A 19,602-nucleotide genomic window follows, 5' to 3' on the forward strand; every position below is an offset into this window, starting at 1 on the left:
GTCTTGACTCTGGCATCCGTGCAGGCAGGTCTGTCTCAAGCCCTGCCCTTCCCTGGGCCACCGGGTGTCCTTGCACTGTCCCAGTGACTGTCCCTTCATGAGAAGCTTTCAAAGCTAGAGAGCAAACCCTCTCATCTTCGTGTTTTGGCTCTGCTTGGGTCATTTCCAGATGAACTTTAGAAGCAGCTTGTTCATCCTCAAAGACCCCTGGGGCCTTGTAGGGAGGGCCTTGGATCTGTAGATCCCTTTGGGTAGGAAAGTCATCTCAAATCGTTAAGTCTCCAGTAGGTGGATGTAGTTTATACCTCTAGTTATGTGGTCTTTAATTCCCTCTTAATAAGGTTTTCCGTCTTTCACTAGATGGTATTTCATATTTTTTTGGTTCTATTATAAATGGCACAAATTCTTTATTTTTTTCTTCCGCTGTTGGTGGCTGTGTACAGAAAGATAGCTGATTTCCTTTCCCATTTCTTCAAATTTTGTGAAAGAAAGAAATAGCAAATAGTATGAGGAACAAACTCTATTCCCACCAACCAAAGATAGTGACCTGTGTTCGCATTGGGCCCGTCCCCTCTGCCTGTCCTCTGTGTGTGCACGTGTGGTGGGGCAGGGGGACAAGGTCAGGCAGGTAAAGATGGGCTGCGATGGCTCACAGCCCCATCCCCGAGAGTGATCTGCATTATCTAACCTCTAGTCCATCTTGATGAGGATTGCGATTTCTTACTCATGCAAATAGTATAAAGAATTTCCTTGTGTGTAAATATTTGTGAGTCTCTCTGTTCCCTCCATAAATCACGGTTTGATCTTTTCTAATACTCGTTGCCAGAATATATCCTGGAAGCCTTCACAGCAGCTGTGTGTGGTGTCCACACAGAACGCTGACCCTTCCTGCTCAGTCCTTAGGAAACAGCACAGGGCAACGCCTGCTCCTGGGTCCATGTAGGGAGTGTGGACCGAGGGCCTCAGCTCCCGGCCCCTCAGCCTCATGGCCACCCGCCCGAGACCACCATGAGCTGCTTGCTGTTCTGTGGGCATCTGAGTCAGTGCAGGCTGCGCTACAAAGCCCCCAGTCCTGGAGGCTGGGGAGTCTGAGATGGAGGTGTCTGCAGGGTGGGCTCCTCTGAGGGCTCCTGGCATCTGGTGGCTTCAGGTGACCCTCCTGTCCTCGCACGGAAATTTGGGTTCAAATTTCCCCTCTGTAAGGGCATGCCACATTGGCTTACGGCCACCCTAATGACCTCATTTTAATTCCAGCATCTGCAGAAACCCTGTTTCCAAATAAGATCACATTCACAGGTACTGGAGACAGGGCTTCAGCACCTTTTGGGGGACACAGCCTCCATAATACCAGGGAAAGAGATGGCCCCCCGGACTGCCCTGTGCACCACAGCCCTTGACCAGAGGCCCCGAGTGATGTGGGGTCACCCTGGGTGCTGTCCCAGCCCTCCCCCTTCGCAGGTGCGTGCCTGGCACAGTCCAGTGCCTGGGCAGGGCAGGCTGTTCTCTCCTCTCACATCACCCCACCCCTTTGTCCTGTCACAGGGGTCTGCCCACTGACCGGTACATGTGGAGTGATGCCACAGGGCTGCAGGAATGCACAAAGGCTGGCATGAAGCCGCCGTCCCTGCAGTGGACCTGGGTGAGTCCGGGGCTGCGGGGCAGGGTGGGGACTGGCGCAGGGGTCCAGCCACACTGACCTGCCACTCTTCCAGGTGTCTGACTGGTCTGTGGATTTCAGCGTTCCTGGGGGCACTGACCAGGAGGGGTGGCAGTATGCCAGTGATTTCCCTGCGTAAGCATCTCTCCCTGCATGGGAAGGGCCCTCTGCAGTTAGGCCCTGAGCGTCAGGCCCCAGCCTCACCACTCTGCTGGGCAGTGCCCCTTCCCCTGCCCCACTGCCCTGGGGAGCTCTGACCCCTGAAAGACCCAAGCTTGGCTGAGGAGCAGACCCCCTGTGCCCACCTCAGCTGCTAGTAGAGCACAGAGACAGCCAGAGAGGTGTGGGGGGGCCCAGGTGAGCTTGGGCTGGCATACCTGCTATGCCTGGCCTCGGTGGCTGGGCTCCCTCTGCCCCTGGTTGCAGCCCTACTGCACTGAGTGTGGGCTCTTGGTGGGCCAGCAGGGACCTGGTGCCTGCAGCTGAGGTGGCCCTGGGTGACAGGCAGGCGTGGCTTTGGGGAGCTTTGGGCTGGGCCCTGGTGACAGGCAGGGGTGGCCCAAGGGAGGTATCAAGTGAAGGAGCAGTTTGATCAAAGCATGGAGTGAGGCCAGAGCCGTCCTGGGAGGTAAAGGAACCATGGGTGACAAGCCCACCAAGTCAGGGGACCCTGGTGGCCAGTGCCCAGTGTCAGCAGGCTGCAGGCCCTTCACAGCGCATGAGTTACATCCCAGTGGAAGATGGAGCCCGGAGAGCTGAGCCAGGGCCTCTAAGTGGGCCCCAGCTTGGGGAGGAGGCGGGTGTGAGCATGGGCTGGCCCAGGGTCCCTTGCCCGCAGACAGGCCTCTCAGACTGCCCCTGCCCCTCGGCCTCAGTCAGCCTGATCGCTCCCCAGAGAGTTCTGATGGGGTCTTGGGTGGGGAGGGCTTAGAAACCCCTTAGCTAGAGCCAGGGAGAGGGGTCTGACCGATGAGTGTCGTGTCCTGTGACACCTGCTGCCCCCTGAGCCCACCCCATGGCTCACACCGAGGCTCTGTGCCCTGAAACAGGTAGAAAAGAACGTGCCTGTGCGATGTTACTTTCCAGAAATTTCCACGAAGCTGTCTTGATTTCAGCTTTTTCCTCTTGCAGCTCGTACCACGGATACAAAACCATGAAGGATTTTGTCAGGAGAAGGTGCTGGGCCAGGTAAAGTTGGTAGGGAAGGTGTGGCCCTGCCCCTCCTGCTGGATCCCCCAGGGCCAGACCTCCCGCCTGCCCCCTCCCAGAAGCAGAAGTGGGGGGGACAGAATCAAAGTAAATGTCAGCCCAGGAAATGCCCTCAGGCTCCCAACGCTCTCGTTTCTGAAGAGTTTGTTTTCAAGAACAAATAAGAGAAATGTCATTGGCAGGCTCTGCTTGTCAACAGGACAGGAGGCCTGGCTGGGGGCCGAGGGCAGGGCAGGGCGTGGAGAGGGGAGCCACCTCTGCAGGCCCCTCATCTGCCCATCCAGTAGCAGAGCCCACCTTGGTGCTGGGGTGGGGGTAGGGCCCCGAGATCCCGGAAGGCTGGGGTGGGCAGATGGAAGGAGGAAGGGAGCAGGGTATGGCCTGACTGCCTCCATGCCCAGCTTCCTGAGTGCCTAGGGCAGGTGGCCCGAGGCTCACGGTCACCTTGGGGTCACAGGGTGGTGCTCTCTTCCACCACGCAGAAAATGCAAGCTGATGACCAGCGGGCCCTGGCTGGAGGTGGCCCCTGTCGCCCTTGGGGACGTGTCCATCATCCCTGAGAGCCTGGGCACTGACGCGAGTGGGCCCAGTATTGCACTCTGGGCCATCAGCGACAAGGGGGACGTGCTGTGCCGCCTGGGTGTGACCGAGCTCAACCCTGCAGTGAGCGCTCTGCCTCCCAGGGCCCCTGGGCTTCCCCACCCTGCCCACCTCGGGCCCTCTTGGGGTTCTGGTGGATTCTTCCCAAATTGGACTCTTGTTGTGGAGTCAAGCTGGGCTCAGACCTCCCCAGGTCTGCCTCGGATGGTCCCTGGGACTTGGGGGCACTGTATGTGGCCCAAGGGGTCACCAGGCTATATGGGCAGTTGGAGCTAAGGATAAGGTTGACCCGAAGAGCCACCAGCTGCTGGGCCCTCAGTGTCCCTCCGTCTCTAGGGTTCCTCCTGGCTGCACGTGGGCACTGACCAACCCTTCGTGTCCATCTCCATCGGCGCCTGCTGCCAGGTGTGGGCCGTGGCACGCGATGGCTCTGCCTTCTACCGTGGCTCTGTGTCCCCCGCCCGGCCGGCCGGTGAGTGCCCCTCCTCAAGGAGGATCCCCCCTGGTGCCACCAGTTGTGCTGGGGGATGGGGTGGCAGGGCTGGTAGAGAGGGGCTGTGTGTGCCGTTGCCCAGGGAAGCTGGTGGATGGGCCCCCTGATTCTCAGTTCAGCTGGGCAAGTGCTTCCTGAGCACCACCTGTGGACCAGGCTCGGGGAGCTGAGCCAGGTCCCCCCAGAGGCCACACCCGTCCCCCTGGCACTGACTGGGGGGTGGCCCAGCTGCTTGGTGGGTGGCACCTTGCAGCTGCCCTTCACTGTAGGCCCTTTGTACCTCTTGCCCCTCCGGGGGCAGGCTTGCTGGGACCTCCTGAGGTGGCCCACTCCACAGTGACCATGCTGGCTAGTGACCATGCTGGCTACGGGAGTGCCAGCCACACTGGCTTGTTCCTGGCTGGATGTCTGGGCAGAGGTGGCAAATGGGGCTTGTGCAGCAGGTTTGCACCATGGCCCCACAGCAGGCTCTCCTCCTTGGCATCCCTGCTCATGAGACTGGCCCAATAGGACCTTCCACCCGGGACGTGTCATGGCCTCTGGAGGGCCAAGCAAGGGCACTGTGGGGGGGACCACTGTTACCTGGCCCTCGGTGATGCCAGGCCCTATGGCATGTGTGTGGTCCAGTTGGTCTGGGACAGAGGCCGTGGCACCTACTTAGACCCTGTGAATGGCAGAGGAGACCACATGCCCCATGGGTGCCTGGGGTCATGGTACCCCTGCATCCCGGGTCCCGCTTCTGTTGCAGGTGACTGCTGGTACCACATCCCGTCCCCTCCCAAACAGAGACTGACACAGGTGTCTGTGGGGCAGACGTCAGTGTATGCCCTGGACGAAAACGGCAAGTTGCTTCTGATCCTCAGTAGTTGCCAGGGGAGATAAGGGGTTCCCTGAGCATCCTAATGCGATGAGGCCCTCGTTAGCCGCCAAGTCCCTGACATAGGACTTTTGTAAGCCACGAGAGGCCGCCTACCCAAGATCGACCTCTGAACGGATCCCCTGTCAGTTACGCAGGCGGAGGGCACCAGCCCACCCTGCCTGGGCCTCAGGCAGAGGACACACTGCCGAGGCCAGGGTGACGCTGCACTGTGGGGCTGGCGCCGGGAGCGTCTTCTAGAAGGTGCCACCCAGGCCTAGGATGCGGGAGCCCCACAGGCAGCTTGGGGCTGGTGGAGATCACCCGTTTGGCCCTGGGCCTCTGTCCCCTGTGCCACCTCTTGCCAGGTCCCTTTCTGTTCTCCGGTTGTCACAGATGAGCAGGTGAAACTGGGCCTGGAACCCAGGGCTCCGAGTCCCGATGGTGTTTAAAGAATTCATTGTGCTCAGTTTCTCATGCGTAGAGAGCCGAGGACAATGGTGGCCCAGTCCAGCAGGACGATCCCGAAGCTTAGGGGCAGCATGGGAAGGGCAGAGCTGGCTCTGGCCTGAGCTTGCCTCTCACTGGGTTGGCGAGATCCCCAGGAAGTGTGGGGACAGAGGAAGGCCACCGCCTGCACCTCCGTGGTTAGACTGCCCGTCTTCGTGGGTCCCAAAGTGGCTCCCAGCGCTCTGGGCCCCATGGCAGGAAGGGCCTGGGGAGGCCCCTTGGCTGACACACCCTTCTCTCCCCAGGAAACCTGTGGTACCGCCAGGGGGTCACGCCCAGCTACCCACAGGGCTCCAGCTGGGAGCACGTGTCCAACAATGTGCGCCGAGTGTCTGTGGGGCCCCTGGACCAGGTCTGGGTACCCGGGGGTGGGACTTTGGGGTGCTCTGGGTTTCCTCTCTGGTCTCCCCACTGCTGTCCCCATGGCCCCACAGGAGCCAGAGCTGGGCCTGCAACGGGTCTGTGTTCCAGGTCTGGGTCATTGCCAGCAAAGTCCAGGGGAGCCGCAGCCTGAGCCGGGGAACCGTGTGTCGTCGCACAGGCGTGCAGCCCCACGAGCCCAAGGGCCAGGGCTGGGACTACGGCATTGGGGTGAGCAGGGCTGGACTCAGGGCAGCTTCACTGGCCGTGCTGTGCACGCTCTGGGCCCTGAGGGCAGTCCTGGCTGGGACCTGGCACTGGGGTCAGTGGGACACCCCAGTCAGAGCCCCTCAGGGGTTCCAGACCATCTGGAAAGATGTCTCTGCCGTGGCCCCCAGCAGCCCAGTGACGCTGGCTCTCTTCCTCCAGGGGGGCTGGGATCACATCTCTGTCCGGGCCAATGCCACCAGAGCCCCCAGGAGCATGTCCCAGGAGACAGCCGTTGGGCCGAGTGGGAAGCAGGGCCTCCCTACCTGGCCCTCGAGAGTGGCTGGTGCCCTGCAAGAGGCCCGTGGCCCGGTCTCCTGCTGAAGCTGAGGCCTCCTCTCACCTGGAAGCAAGCGTGGTGTCCGGTTTGAAGGAGCAAGGTTGATCCGTGAGCCTTCCTGTCGTTGTGTCATGAGCCGTTCTGTGTGTGGGGCCTGGGAGTGCTGTGGGCCAGGCCAAGACTCAAGACTAGAGAGGGAAGCTGGCTTGAGGTCCCAGCCACCTCAGAGGTGGAGCAGCCCAGAAATGTGCAGCTTTATGGACAATCCTGCATATGGGCCGTCTACCAGGAGGTCGTGGGGTGTGGGGTCCCTTCCCTCAGCCCTCCGCCTTCAAGGACGGGAGCCTGGGGCCTGCAGTCTTCCAGGATGCTGCCCCCAGGGACACAGAGCCCATGCGAGCCCCCTGAACCCTTAGCTTCACTACACAGCATTGGAGTCCTGCCCCACAAAGAAAGGTAGCCTCAAGGATCAAGGCCACTTTGCCCCATGCTGTGATAATTTCTCAGAGCAGGACTCACAAATAGGGTTTAATCTCAAAGGCTAAGGGGCAGGTACATGCAGGGGAGGGACATTACCCTCCCCTGGGGGGCACGGCGCTCCTGCAGTGGGCAGACAGGCTGCCCAGTGGCTGGGGGAAGCTGGCCCGTTGCAGAGTCACCGGCCCTTCCTTCAACGGGCATGGGGGGTGGGGGCGTCTCATGTCTGACCAAGTTTTGGGGTTGTCGTGGGGCATGCAGGCTGCAGCCCTGAAGCCGTCCACCCCTGGGAGCCAGAGCCCTGCCCACAGGGCCAGGGTGAAAGCACCCCCTGAGGGCAGCTGCTCAGCAGCTTTTTCTCCGGTTCTGGCCCCGTGTGGGGAAGTCCGAGGTCTGCATCCCACAACCATCACCCAGGAGGTCATCAGGGCCCATGTCCGTCTCTGCTCGTTCAGAGGTACAGCAGACGGACCCAGCTTCCCCACATCCCTGCCAGGAGGGCCGGCTGTGTGCTGAATCTGTTTCACTGTGTGGAGTTTATTGCCCAGAGGCTGACATCTCTTGGGGCATCTCCTCTGGCGGGCATTTGAGGGAGCCAGTGGTCTGTGCATTTGTGTCTTCGGGCGGTGACCAGGACAGTGGCTGGGGTGATGCTCTCCTGTCAGTTCACACCTTGTCCTCAAGGTTCTCTGAAGGGGCAGCCACCTGTCACTCTGCTGGGACTCACTGTCTGTAGCTGGCGTCACCTGGCCCTCCCTTTGCTGAGCACCAGCTGTTGACCTGCTCAGCGCCATCAAACCATCTCATTCCTTGGCTGCTTTACTCAATGAAAACCTACACCAGAGTGTAAATGGCTTGCTATGTTTTATTGCTACATTATGATTAAAATGCACACTCCCCCATGCTTTCCAGCTCCTGGGGCAAAAGTAGCGACCATCCTGGAATCTGTAATTTTTGCTTTGTGACAAGGCATTGGTTTCATTCGTGCTTTGAAGGGGCCGTGAGGAAAACTAAAAGCAAATTTGGGTCATTTAAGACAATTATTATTCACAATTACAGCTGGGCTGGGCACCCAGTTCCTGGTAGGTTTTCCCAGACAGAAGAAGCCCAGGTCTGGTTTCTCAGCTCAAGTCTGTGGGAATCTGTGTCCAGAGCTCACTCAGGTCTGGTCTGCAGGCAGGTGTGTCCCAGGCAACCAGGGCCCAGAGAGTGCATCTCTGACATAGGACGCCTTGGAGGACAGAGGGGTCTGAGACGAGGGTCGAGGGATGGCAGCAGGCCTCAGCAGCCCGTCACCAGACCTGTCCCCTCACCTCCCACCCCCATATTTAACACGCTGAAACTTGGCTGGGACCTTTAAGGCTCCCCTGCAATGCGCCCGCAGGGGTGTGCAGCTGCCCACCTGCCTCAGATGAAGAGGGTCTGGACCTCTGGGCCCAGGTCACCCTCTGAGAAGCAGAGGGCATGCAGGTGCCAGTTTGGGACCGAAAGAGCCCTGAAGGCCACTCCTGCTAGGTGGTGGCCCCCAGGCCCTCCTGCTGCCCCTGGTCATGAGGCATGGTTCTCAAGACAACGTGCTGGGCACCCCTCCTGCAGCTTTTGGCTCAGTTTGTGGGTTGGTTCAGCAAGCTCAGGGGTGCATGGAGCTCTGCTCTGGCCTTGGCTTGGCCCAAACAACAGTCCCCAGGTTTGTATGGTTGTGTCCCGGCCGGCAGGCCACCCGCAGCAGGAGACATGTGGGCCCCACTGTCCCTGGCTTGGAGTGGCCCTCCTCCTGATGGATTGTCCTAACCCCTGGCCTTCCTGAGAGGCTGTCCCTGAGGGACAGGCCATGAGTGCCTGGGGTCCCCACCTGACCCGTGTTCAAAGGCAGCTAGGAGGATGGGGCCTGGACCAGACCAGGCCTCCTGGGCCCACCTTCCACAGGACCTGGCTTTGGGACCTGGGGAGGGTCCAGGCAGTGTCTGACCTGGAAAGATTGGACTGAAGCAGCTCCTGGCCATTCTGAGGGGTGCCCCTTGCTACCTGACAACCAAGGCTGACCCTGAGCCCAGCGGCACATCTAGTGGCTGGAGCTGGGATACCCTGGCCTGGGAGGTAGGCCACACGTGGGGCGGGGGCCCTCGGCTGTGGCAACCTGCTCCCAGCCTGGCTCGGCCCCCACCCTCGGCCCCAGGAGGGGCCTGGCCCCGGAGGGCTCCTGGGACAGCTCTCGGTCAGGGCACTGGCCCCGCCTGCCAGGCCAATTCCACTCTCACCTCAGTCGCTGTCACTCGGGTTCCTGCCTGAGGCTGCCAAGGGCCCTGTCCCCTCCCCATACTGGCTGTGGGCAGAGGGACACGGCAGGGGAGATGCCAGGGGGGATTGAGAGAAAGTCGCCAAGCCTGTCGGAGCCAGCAGGGCAGGAACCTCACAGCAGGAAGCCGGGCTGGTGCAGGGTACCTGCCAAGCGCCCTGCTGCGCCTCCAGAAGCAGCAGCGTGGGGGAGGGGAGCTCCTGCAGCCCTGGCTCCGTCCTTCAGGGCCGCCCACTCCAGCCAAGACCTAAGAACACCCTACAGCCCTGTCAGACCGCCATTTGCCAGTTGTATGTCCAGGTGTATCAGTGACCAATGCGACAGAGCAGCACACCTGGGTGGAACCCTGAGGGAGGCATGGGGATGGGCCCATCCTGGGGGCCAGGGCCCGGCAGCCCCTCCCCGCCCAGCCCTGCCCTGGCCCCCACCCCCTTGGCGCCAGGCCCAGGCCCTCTGAGGTCAGGAGCCCCCACCCGGAGCTGGAAGGGGAAGATCCCGGCCTCTCTTCCCCCCAAGGTCCCTTTAGAATTCATCTGAGGTAATCTGATCAGGGTTTCTATCTGACAGATGCTGAACAAGATTTTTCAGTCATCTAGACTCAGCCACCCCGAGATGGCCGCAGGCTTGGCTTGCTCCGTGCCTCAGTTTACCTGGAGCGAGGTGGCTACGACGCAGGTTGAAGGAGGTCCCTTCCCGGGTCTGGGCCTCAGCGTACCCGGGGAAACTTACCAAAGAAACCTTTTCCTGGAATGTCCCTTGCCTCCGGAGGGAGTTAGGAGTGAAGAGAATCTGAAGGCCCGTCTGCTCCTGCCTGGTCAATCAGAGTGGGTCCTGGGCCCTCTGCAGAGGTTGGGGCCTCACGCTGCCCAGAGCCAGGGCCTAGACTGGACCCCAGGGTCCAGGACATGCTCCAGGCAGGCGGCTGAGTGTTCAGGGAAAGTGCAACCACCCCTGGCTACGTCCACATAAGGTGTCCCCACCCATCTGGGGCTGTCGGCATGGAGGGCCCAGGGCCGTGATGAGCGGGCCAGGCCGCTGCTGACCCCGGGGCTGGGCGCTAGGAGCCCTCCCGGAAGCTGTGGATCTGCGTGGAGTACTTCTGCAGGTGGCCCTCGGGCTGGGCCTCGGTGGCTCCGAGTGCAGCCCCAGCTGCCTGCTGCTGCTGGTAGTGCTGGTAGAGCTTGGGGCCCGGCCCGTCCAGGCCTGGCAGGCGGCCGCTGGACATGGCCAGGATGGTGGCGGTCAGCGACTTGATGTAGTTCTTGGCCAGCGTGAGTGTCTCGATCTTGGAGAGCTTCCTGTCGGCCCGCACGTGCGGGATGGCCTCGCGCAGCGCCTGGAAGGCGTTGTTCAGCTTGTGCATGCGCTGCCGCTCGCGCTCGTTGCTCTCCAGCCGCCGCTGGACGGTGCTTTCCCGCCGGCTGCCCTGCCGCCGGCGCCCGCCCTCGGCCCGCGCGCCCTGCCCCCGCGCCATCCTGCTCCGCAGACCCTTGGGCGGCTCCGGCCCTGAGCCCAGCTGGGGACGGTCGGGGGTCTGCTCCCCTGGGCTGGCAGCTGTGTCCTGTGGTGGCACCCGGCGCCTGGGGGGCCGGTTCTTGGTCTTCATGGCTCCAGACTGGTGGTCCCAGGGCTAGGGGCTCTGAGGGGAGGCCCTTGGAGCTGAAATCCAGAACACAGGCCACCCCGTGGTCACTCAGACTGTGGCCCTCAGGACTGCCAGTGGACACTCGGGGCAGCTGTCTGTGCAACCTCTTCACTGCTCAGGGGCAGCTGACCTCTCCATGCACAGTGATCCCATGCACACGTGGACCCCTGAGCTGACTGCACCCATTACCGTTTGACTTCACACTGACCCCTCAAACCTCTTATGATTTGGTGTCCCCCTCCACCTGGTGACATGCAGTGACCCCCCCCACCGGACCTCTCTGGCCCCATGACCCTCACTGATCCCTGAGTGTCCTGAGCTTAGGGGGCCTTTGACCTTTTGCTCAGACCCCCCCAGAGATGCAGCTCTATCCTGGCTCAGGTGGGCCCTCTGCTTGAGGCTGCCTCCTTTGGCCTCACGGACAGGCACCGGATCCTGCCACAGTGACCGTCCTGACCCCCTGGACGTCACACATGCAGGGACAACACTGGGGCCAGAACCACTGTGGACACAGGAAGCTGTCGGCGGTCAGAGGTCGACAGTGGCCAGAACCCGCAGCGGCCCCCAGTCCCACCACGTGGATAGCCCCCACCCGCACCAGGTTTACCCCCTGACCTCACCCGGTCCTGCCCCTCGGCCCTCTCCCCGCGGCCCCCCACCCTAGTTACCTGGGGATCCGCGGCCGCACGCGCCGGGGCTGCCCACAGGGGACAAGGACACGTTGCTTTAGCCGCCCGGGCGGGGCCGCGGCCGCATGTAAATAAGCCGCGGGGCGGGGCGCGCGCGGGGGCGGGGCGGGGACACCTGCGGGCGGGCGGTGTCCCCTCGGCAGCTGAGCCGAGGCCTCCGCCGCTCCGCGGGCCGGGCTCCCTGGCCGCCGTGCCGGGCCTTGGGACGACGGCTCAGCACCGAGACCGAATCGGAATTCATGGAAATGTTTTGCAATAAGTCTAGCTTATCAGACGGGCAGCGGACACATCCCTGAAGGGCGGGAGCCCAGGCCCCTCGAGCCCACATTCCCGGTGGACCCGCGGCAGCCGGCTTGGGGGTCCCCGCCAGGTGCGAGCGAGCGGTGCCCTGGCCCGCGGAGCGCCTACTCAGCCGCGCGCTGCGGGTCTCTGGCGGGCGGGAGGTGAGCAGCTTGGGCTCGGAAACAGGCTGCCTTCACACCTGCTTTACTTAATCGCCCCACGCCTGTTTCCTCTTGCACATTAAAGGGTGTCAAAAGCAACTGGCTCAGGGCTCCGGGACCGCACGTAGCCTGGACTCCCACTCACCTGGGTTCCGTAGGACCAGGGGCAGGGCTGTCCTCCTCACACCCTGTCACTAGCTGCGTGTCCTGGGCGTTCCTGAAATGGGGGTGGGGGTCTCGGATCTCCGGAGTCGGAGTGACCTGAGCTGGGGCCTGGCGTGTCTGGGTAGGAGGCTGCCACCGTGCTCTTGGGAGCTGTGGCCCCGAGAATGTTGCGGGGTGACTGGGACCAGGTCCCCTCGGGGCATAGGCTGGCTTGAGCTCATTAGCCTCTTGACTTAGGGCTCCTTAGAGGCTGGCCCTCAGAAATTAAACTGCTTCTGAAATTATTCAGTGCAAAGGCTTCAGATCATATACTTTGAGGCAGCACAGACACTGCATACAAGTTTAGTTTTCTAGTGATTATAGGAATCTTCCTGTTCTCAGGATGGGGTGGATTCATTCAGCTGTCATGTAAGGGGCATCCAACCTCTACAGCAACTGGGGCAGTGAGTGAACCACCCACCTGGGCCTTGCACAGTGGAAACAACACAGAATAAATGCAGCAACAGAGTTTATAAATATATAACTATTTATTTTGAATATTAAATAGTTTTTAAATTACAAGCAATTTATTGAATCACACTATGCATCAATATACAATAAAAATCTTACAGTTTAAAAATGTACACAATTTAAACTGAAAGTTCATTAACTGTTATATTGCCATGAACCTCTTACAACTGTTTTAAGAGTAACAGGGAAACCTCACAGGTGTGACTGCCCCGTGGGTCATTTGCGGACAGAATTTAACAGTGGACACACACACACATGGGTCTGTTACTAAGATTTCTCTATGTCTGTGCGAACTTGAACCTCAAACATGTTCAAACCATTCAAATAACAGGTTGTTGGTAAGTCAATACTGTCAATTAAGAATTTACTTACATACGAAAAAGAGAATCATCTTTCTCAATAGCTAAACTTGAGTCAACCCCATTACTGCTTAGGATTATTGTTTTTGAAATTTAAATCTGAAGTAACTGTACTGTACCTCATTCTTATTTTAAGGCTATTTCTCATAAGGCTCATACTTGAAGCTTCGCCTCTAACTGAAGCCCAATGTTTGAAGCCCAACGCTTGGTTCACTCCTGGAATTTTCAGATGACTGGCTGAGTAGTGGAAAAGTAGAGATGCCTCCCTTGCCCCGGGCCCTTAGAACAGACATGCAGACAGTCAGTAAGCCTACAAATACCCTATGGAAAATACTCATCAAAGGAAGAGGATTTGAAAGGTGTTTTAGGGCAAGATGTACAAAGACTTTCCTTAGATAAACCCACTTCTATAGAAACAATCACCCGTACATTTAAAAACAGAAGGAATGCTCTGTTTTTAATTCAGCTTCGTTGAGCTTCTCACCCAGATGCACAGTGTAGGCTTCAGCAGGATTTGGGGAGCACTTTTTAAAAATTTCTCTTTCTGGCTTATGAAGGGTCATTTGATAACACAAATTAACATCTAGTTAGGAAAAAAATGAAGGTTAGGTTGTTTTTATTATAGGATTTAAAACACGTAAATGCCACCAAAGTAACACTAATTAAACTCTGAGAGATTCCAAAGGCGGCCAGAAAATATCACTGTGAACCAGGCATTTTAAACCTCATCCCTACTGATTTACTACTTCATCGTATTAACTTATTAGAACATGTACAGTTTGAAAATCCACTACAGGTAACTAACTCAGGAAAAAAAACTTTATTGAACAACAAAGCACATGCTTGATGCTTCAAGAATGGGCTGAAAATTTTAATCTCCAAAATTTATTCCCTGTGTATTGCTCGAGATTTCTAAAGAACATGTTGACTCACATGTTTATTACAAATATAAAATCTTCCCTACCATGCACCATCACAGTAAGATCTACTACTCCAACCCACCCCTGATTCAATGTATAAAAGGCTTCGTTTGGCAATTAATTATGTGAGTGATATAGACATAAATTAAAATAGGAATCATGTTGTTAAAATCTCCTTAATCATAGTGAAAAATGTATAGTCCCAAAATAGATGTATCCCAGGCTGACTGTGTAAAAAGACTATTCTATGGATCTGCTTGACTTTAATCATTCAATCTGAACTCCTTGAGCCTGTAATTTAAAAAAACTAGCATAATTGCCTCTCCTTTCTCTCTCAACCAAGACTGGTAGTTACATGTAAAAATTCAGAAAATTCAGGAAGTCTCCACAGCGAGAAAATCGGAGTTACAACAGTTTTGGCAAAATCACTCCCAACAAATGCCCCACTGGGTCTGCTGCTCAGGGAGCACATTGTGAGGCGCCCTCCCCGGGTCTCCCTGCCCACACTGAGTGGAGGGCAAGGGGGCTCTTTCTCCATTTGGAATTTTCTTGCCTGGGAAAGTTATTGCTAGTGTAGAAAGGTAGCAGAGACTGCCAGGGCTGATGGCAGAGGCCACAGTCTACTGTGTAAACCCCGGCCAGTACACGCATCTGCATCTTGCACTAGCACCAAGTTCCCGTGGCTCTGCTGCGAGCCCCAGCCTGGCCCGTGTCATGCTGGAGTTGGGAGAGCCTATCAGCACTGGAGAACATTTGGGGAAGGGCCAGCATGTGTCCCCACAGCCCCAAGGCCCCAGCCCGATACACACGGCTTTATGACGGATGTGCCGGGACACCCTTAGCATGTGTTGCTCCAGCCCCTGGAAACTTTGTGGTCAAAGCAGAACTCGAGGGCTACAGGTTGAGGTCAACTTTTTATCACAAACACGCAATTTCTGCCACCATGCGGAGGGCAACTGGACACACCCCATCCCTTTCAAGGCAAAGGGAGAATTTGGTGCTTAATGCAGAAGGGAAGGGTCAGTGCAGATGAGCCCCAGGGCGGCCCTGGGGTGCGATGGCCATGCAGGGCCACCCATGGTCCTGACCAGAGAACATGCTGGCTGCAAGGCTCCACCATTGTCCTTGGTCCCTTCTCCAACTGCGGACGTAGTGTTTTCTCCTCGCTTACAGAGACTGGCCACACCCAGATGTGGCTCGGAGTGGTTTGGAGGGGAGTACTCAGTTCCGGAGGTCACTGAGAAGCTATAAACACCTGAAGTGTACAGACAGAAAAGAACTCAAACCATCCCCAGCAACCAGCATGCTCCACAGAGTAGCCCCTTCCTCAGAGTTCTCCGCATCCCTGAAGGAAGGAGTTACAAGACCACAGAGGCCACGGCAGCCACACAGAAGCCACAAGCAGAAGAGCCGGTTTTGAGGGGAAGGGGCCTGGGGGCCACATGCTGCTTTGCAGATTAGTAGACCTCGGCTACCCTGGGAGAGGAGCTGGGGACCCCGACACTCTAACACGCATCTGAATTTTGAGGATGTACCACCTGGATATTTTTACCAGAAGGGTTTAAAAAAACTGGGAGGCAGGGTGGGAGAGTCACACAGAGGGTCTGCAAGACCCTTCAGCTCCTCAGAGGTGCCTCATGTGCTGCAAGGAACCTGCGCTACAGAGAAGAGACAACAATGTGTTTCATTCAATTAGCAGCCGTCTTTTTGGACTCATCAAAAATATTTTCTATAAGAACATAAAACACTAACATTCAGAATCATTTATCATTTACCAAAGAGTACCATATGTACAATTTCAACAATCTAAAGACAGCGTAACATTCAAAATAGTTAAGCTTTACAAGTACCATGCAGAGCAAACAAACTGTAAAACAGAAAAAAATCAAACTAGTGGATAGCACCAGCTTGACCTGCCTTATTTTCCTTGAATAATTTAAGATTCTGTACAATATCAGGGACTCTTAGAACATTTATCCACAGTGCAATTACAGAAAGCAATTAGTGATTTCTTAAAAATAAATAAATATGGCTCACGGTGCCCATTCTGCTCATGCGTCCTCCGGGCCCCCTGTGCAGACGGTATGCACAGGTGAGGACGCAGAGAACACCCGTCATAGAAACCAGCAACAACCCAGAGCCTACAGTTCCCCACACACCAGAGCAGGAGCTGTGCTCCCGCAGGATGACTGAGCGTGAGCACCCCAGTGGGTGAGCAGGCACAGCTGCGAGTGGCCTCCCGCCAGGCTTCCGCAGGCACGGAGCCAGCCCGGCTCCCCTTTTGCCTCCCAAGTCTTTCTCCCAGTCTCCTTTCAGCAGATGTGAGCAGATGTCATTGCTCGGCTGGCAGCACAGGAATGTCGCCCTGGCGGGGGCCGCCTAAAACCCAAAAGGGTGTCAGCATCTACCTAATCTTTTTCTCCATCTTCGCTGCTTCCTGTGAGGAGAGAGCAAGCAAAGCTGGGTTTTTTAAGTGATCGCCACAGATAAAAATAGCTTGGGCAGCATCTGGCTGTGCTACCGAAAAAGGAACCGAAGCTGGAGTGCAGCTCTGCACCACCTGCCCAGGCTGCCCGCTTTCTTCCGGTAACAGCGGCACCTGCCAGGCTCTTGCCAACATCTGCTCAGCTCACACGCTGGTTCAATGTCACGGCCGAGGGCAGGGAAAACAATCGGCCGGACTCCACACATCTGCCGCCCGGCAGATCCTTAGGTAATGGACGTTATCTAATCAGCACAATTCAACGCAGCACAAACACAAATAAAAGCTCTTTGTAGTTCATGGTTATTGTTTGATCTGCAAACTTCAAATAAAAAATGTGCTTATTAGCATTTACCTTCCAATAGAGTTATGGGGATAAAAAAGGGTCTGTATGTTCAGGCACTACTACTCCGAATGTGCCCTGGCCATTAGCCCCACCCAAGCCTTCAGCTATCAATGCAGGACCAAGACTTAATGGCAAAATCAATAGTTCCCGGGGAAGAGCCAAAGCACATTCAGGCTCCATCCCAAAACGACGGGCCAAGTGTTTGTAAGAGCGGAAGCTTCCCGAAGAGCCGCTTCTCTCTGGGGACACAAGTAGAGACGGGGGTAGGGGCTAGCAGCAGTAGGAGGAGGAGAAGAGAAGGTGGCACACACCCAGGGCAGTTCCGCATGCCTGGGAGCTGCGCCACCACGCTGCCTGCTCCTGCCTCCACCTGGGCCACCCAGCCCAGCAGGGGCACAGAGGGGATGCCGCAAGTAGTGACGGGGCATTCAAGAGGGGGATGTGGCTCCAAGGCTGCGCAAGATTTAGGAAGGGTTTTTTATAATCTACTCGGCAAATACCAGGAAAGCATCGGAGCAAAAGGCCATCAAGTCCAGTGGGGAAGGTCTCCCAGGCTGACACCCACCCCTAGCGCACGCTCCCCTCACCTCCTTGCTCGATGTCCGAGTCGGTTAGGTGTGTGAGAGAAAAGCTGGCAATGTTGGCAGGAGAGATGGAGAATCTGGAATACGGCGACGCATGAGGCCAGTTCTGCTCTGCACTCCGGGGCGGCGGTGGCGGAGAAAAGTATTTTGACGTTTGAAGAGAAGGTTTGGAACTAAGAAGGTTACTTGTTGTCTTTGACATAAAGGGGTCTGGGGAGAAGTCATCATCCCACTCAAAGCCTCCACCTAAAAGCACAGAATTAAAAAATAGTTCTTCTTTTACCATCTCACAATAAAGAGTGGAGAGGAGAGAGCAAATCAAAGGCGTACTCTGTAGGCCAGCAAACCGACTAAGGGCCCAACAGATGGGGTTTTTCCCTATTTGTGGTAAGAAGGTTGTTTAAAGCAATGTGTGAAGTTATTCTCAAACAAGTTTACATTATTCCCAATGCACTGTGTTTTAATTTCTGTTCAAACCCACCTTCTTCATCAGTTGAACTTTCAGAATTTATGCATCTGCTCAGGTATGGAGAACCTGACAATGGTGCTGGGCTGCTCAATTCGGGGCCACGTGCTTCACCTCCACAGTGCCCCAACTCTTTGGTGGGGGTCTCCTGAAAAGCCAAGCAGAAATTCCAGTCAGCCAGAGCCTGCTCCCAGGCCCCACTGGTAGGCATTGCAGTCTGGCAGTCCCCCTGACTCTTCAGCTAGGAAGTAAACATCTGGACACAGGTATGTTCCGGCCCCAGGGAACACACAGTCCTGTCCTTCCCACCAAACACAGCTTAAAAACCTGGGCTGAATGCACAGAGCAGCTATTTGAGGCCTCTGAGAAGTAAGTCATAGCAGACAGGCTGGGGAAGAACATGGGAATTCAAAACGTACCAGACCAGCAGTCAACCCGCCCCCCACTCTTCCCCGCACCACAGCTCCTGGCCTGGACTCAACACGGACACTGGGTGCGGACAGGCAGAGCTCCAGAAACCCTTTGGTTCTGGCTACAGGAAGGGGGTCTTCCGATGCTCAGAGAGGGGAGAAAATTCCAGGTGTTTTTCTTTTTCTCCCTCTGTCCTCTCACTCCCCAGCCTACAGTTCTGAGGAAGGTGAGCTTCCTCTCCTCCTGGCGGAGCTGGGACTCCAAGTGTGTGCAGAGAAGCCCCTCTGCCTTTTTTCCTCCCTGTCCTCTCACAGCAGAGCTGTAGGAAGTATGAGGTGCAGTGTGGCAACCAAAGTCCCAGCCTTCCAGCCAGAGGACTGGAAAGGGGAGTCCATGACATCGGGAAGTACTAGGGGCACCATGGAGAGGTAGGAACTTGGGACATCATTTATGGCTCCCATCTTACCTTCGAGCTACGCATGGTAAATCTGACCATCAGCAGCACACTAAAGCTTTTGGACCTGGCCTGCGGGGGAACCACTGCCCAAGTCCAGTCTGGCTTCTGGCTGCACATGCACAGATTTAAACAGCACAGCAAAGGCTCCGGAAGAAGAACCCCAACCCACAGGAGGCTGGCTGCCACTTGCACCCTGCACCCAACTGGGTCAATGCCTACCAAACAAAAACATCACCATCTGCAGAATCCAAACAAGACACAAAATCCTGTAGCCTAGGATACAATCCCAAACCACTTAGCATACAAAGAATCAGGAAAACCTCAATTCGTAGAGGAAAAGACAAATCAACAGATGCCAATGCCGATGTTAGAATCATCTGACAGACTATTATAAAAACATTTCTACACAGGCAGACATTCTCGAATGACTGGAAATACAGAAAAGTCTCAGCAAAAGAACATATGATAAAAAGAGTAATAAAATACAAATTTTGGATAGAAATATAATAAGCAAAATTTAAAAACTGAATGGATTCAATAGTACAGTGGAGATGACAGAGTAAAGAGTAAGTGAATTTCAAGTGGATTGATAGACATGATCCACACTGAACATCAGTGAAAACAAACACTGGAAGCAAAAAAAACGGAACAGAGCTTCAGATTGGTGGGACAACATCCAAGGCCTAACACCAGACTCCTTGAAGGAGAGGGGATGGAGTGTGGTGAAAAAAGTATCTGAAGAAATAATGGCTGAAAATCTCAAATTTGATGAAAGACATAAAACTATAAATTCAAGATGCTCAACAATCTTTAAATGGGAAAAACACAAAGAATTTCATGCTGAAAACTAAAGATAAAAATATATGAAGGCAGCCAGAGATAATATTGAAAGAAAAGAGCTGCCAACTCAGAATCCATAGTCAGAGAAAATATTCTTAAGGAGTTACTGTGAAATACAGGCATTCACCGATTGAGAAAAACTAAGATAATTTGTCTGTAGTTCTGTTTTTAAACAAAACAAAAACTCCTTTGCAAACACAGATCATCAAAAATGAAAAATGAACATCAGTAGTACTATCTGGGAAAGTCCAACCCTGTTCATCTCCTCTTAAGTTTCTTA

General features: G+C 55.9%; 3 protein-coding genes across 8 annotated transcripts in view; 1 reads left to right on the top strand and 2 right to left on the bottom strand.

Annotated features, from left to right (window-relative positions):
- Window positions 1–7,560, top strand: part of TECPR1 (tectonin beta-propeller repeat containing 1) — a 26,346-nt gene extending 18,786 nt beyond the window's left edge. For all 5 annotated transcript variants that reach the window (XM_057487370.1, XM_057487371.1, XM_057487372.1 and 2 more), the window contains 9 exons: window positions 1,543–1,639; window positions 1,713–1,792; window positions 2,789–2,845; window positions 3,349–3,529; window positions 3,803–3,938; window positions 4,708–4,800; window positions 5,571–5,677; window positions 5,797–5,916; window positions 6,115–7,560. In XM_057487370.1, coding sequence (XP_057343353.1) covers window positions 1,543–1,639; window positions 1,713–1,792; window positions 2,789–2,845; window positions 3,349–3,529; window positions 3,803–3,938; window positions 4,708–4,800; window positions 5,571–5,677; window positions 5,797–5,916; window positions 6,115–6,276 — 1,033 coding nt within the window. In that variant the 3' untranslated portion in view covers window positions 6,277–7,560. The remainder of the gene's footprint in view (window positions 1–1,542; window positions 1,640–1,712; window positions 1,793–2,788; window positions 2,846–3,348; window positions 3,530–3,802; window positions 3,939–4,707; window positions 4,801–5,570; window positions 5,678–5,796; window positions 5,917–6,114) is intronic.
- Window positions 7,557–11,450, bottom strand: BHLHA15 (basic helix-loop-helix family member a15). The gene is made up of 2 exons (XM_036897058.2): window positions 11,319–11,450; window positions 7,557–10,664 (listed from the first exon to the last, which is right to left on the bottom strand). The coding sequence occupies exon 2, from the start codon at window positions 10,609–10,611 to the stop codon at window positions 10,063–10,065; it is 549 nt and encodes a 182-aa protein (XP_036752953.2). The 5' UTR covers window positions 10,612–10,664; window positions 11,319–11,450; the 3' UTR covers window positions 7,557–10,062.
- A 1,002-nt stretch (window positions 11,451–12,452) lies between these two features.
- Window positions 12,453–19,602, bottom strand: part of LMTK2 (lemur tyrosine kinase 2) — a 115,520-nt gene continuing 108,370 nt past the window's right edge. For both annotated transcript variants that reach the window (XM_036897061.2, XM_036897060.2), the window contains exons 12-14: window positions 17,630–17,762; window positions 17,152–17,394; window positions 12,453–16,173 (exon numbers count right to left, since the gene is read on the bottom strand). In XM_036897061.2, coding sequence (XP_036752956.2) covers window positions 16,145–16,173; window positions 17,152–17,394; window positions 17,630–17,762 — 405 coding nt within the window. In that variant the 3' untranslated portion in view covers window positions 12,453–16,144. The remainder of the gene's footprint in view (window positions 16,174–17,151; window positions 17,395–17,629; window positions 17,763–19,602) is intronic.

Source organism: Manis pentadactyla, chromosome 10 (assembly GCF_030020395.1).
Source record: "Manis pentadactyla isolate mManPen7 chromosome 10, mManPen7.hap1, whole genome shotgun sequence".
In the NCBI taxonomy this organism is placed as follows: domain Eukaryota; kingdom Metazoa; phylum Chordata; class Mammalia; order Pholidota; family Manidae; genus Manis; species Manis pentadactyla.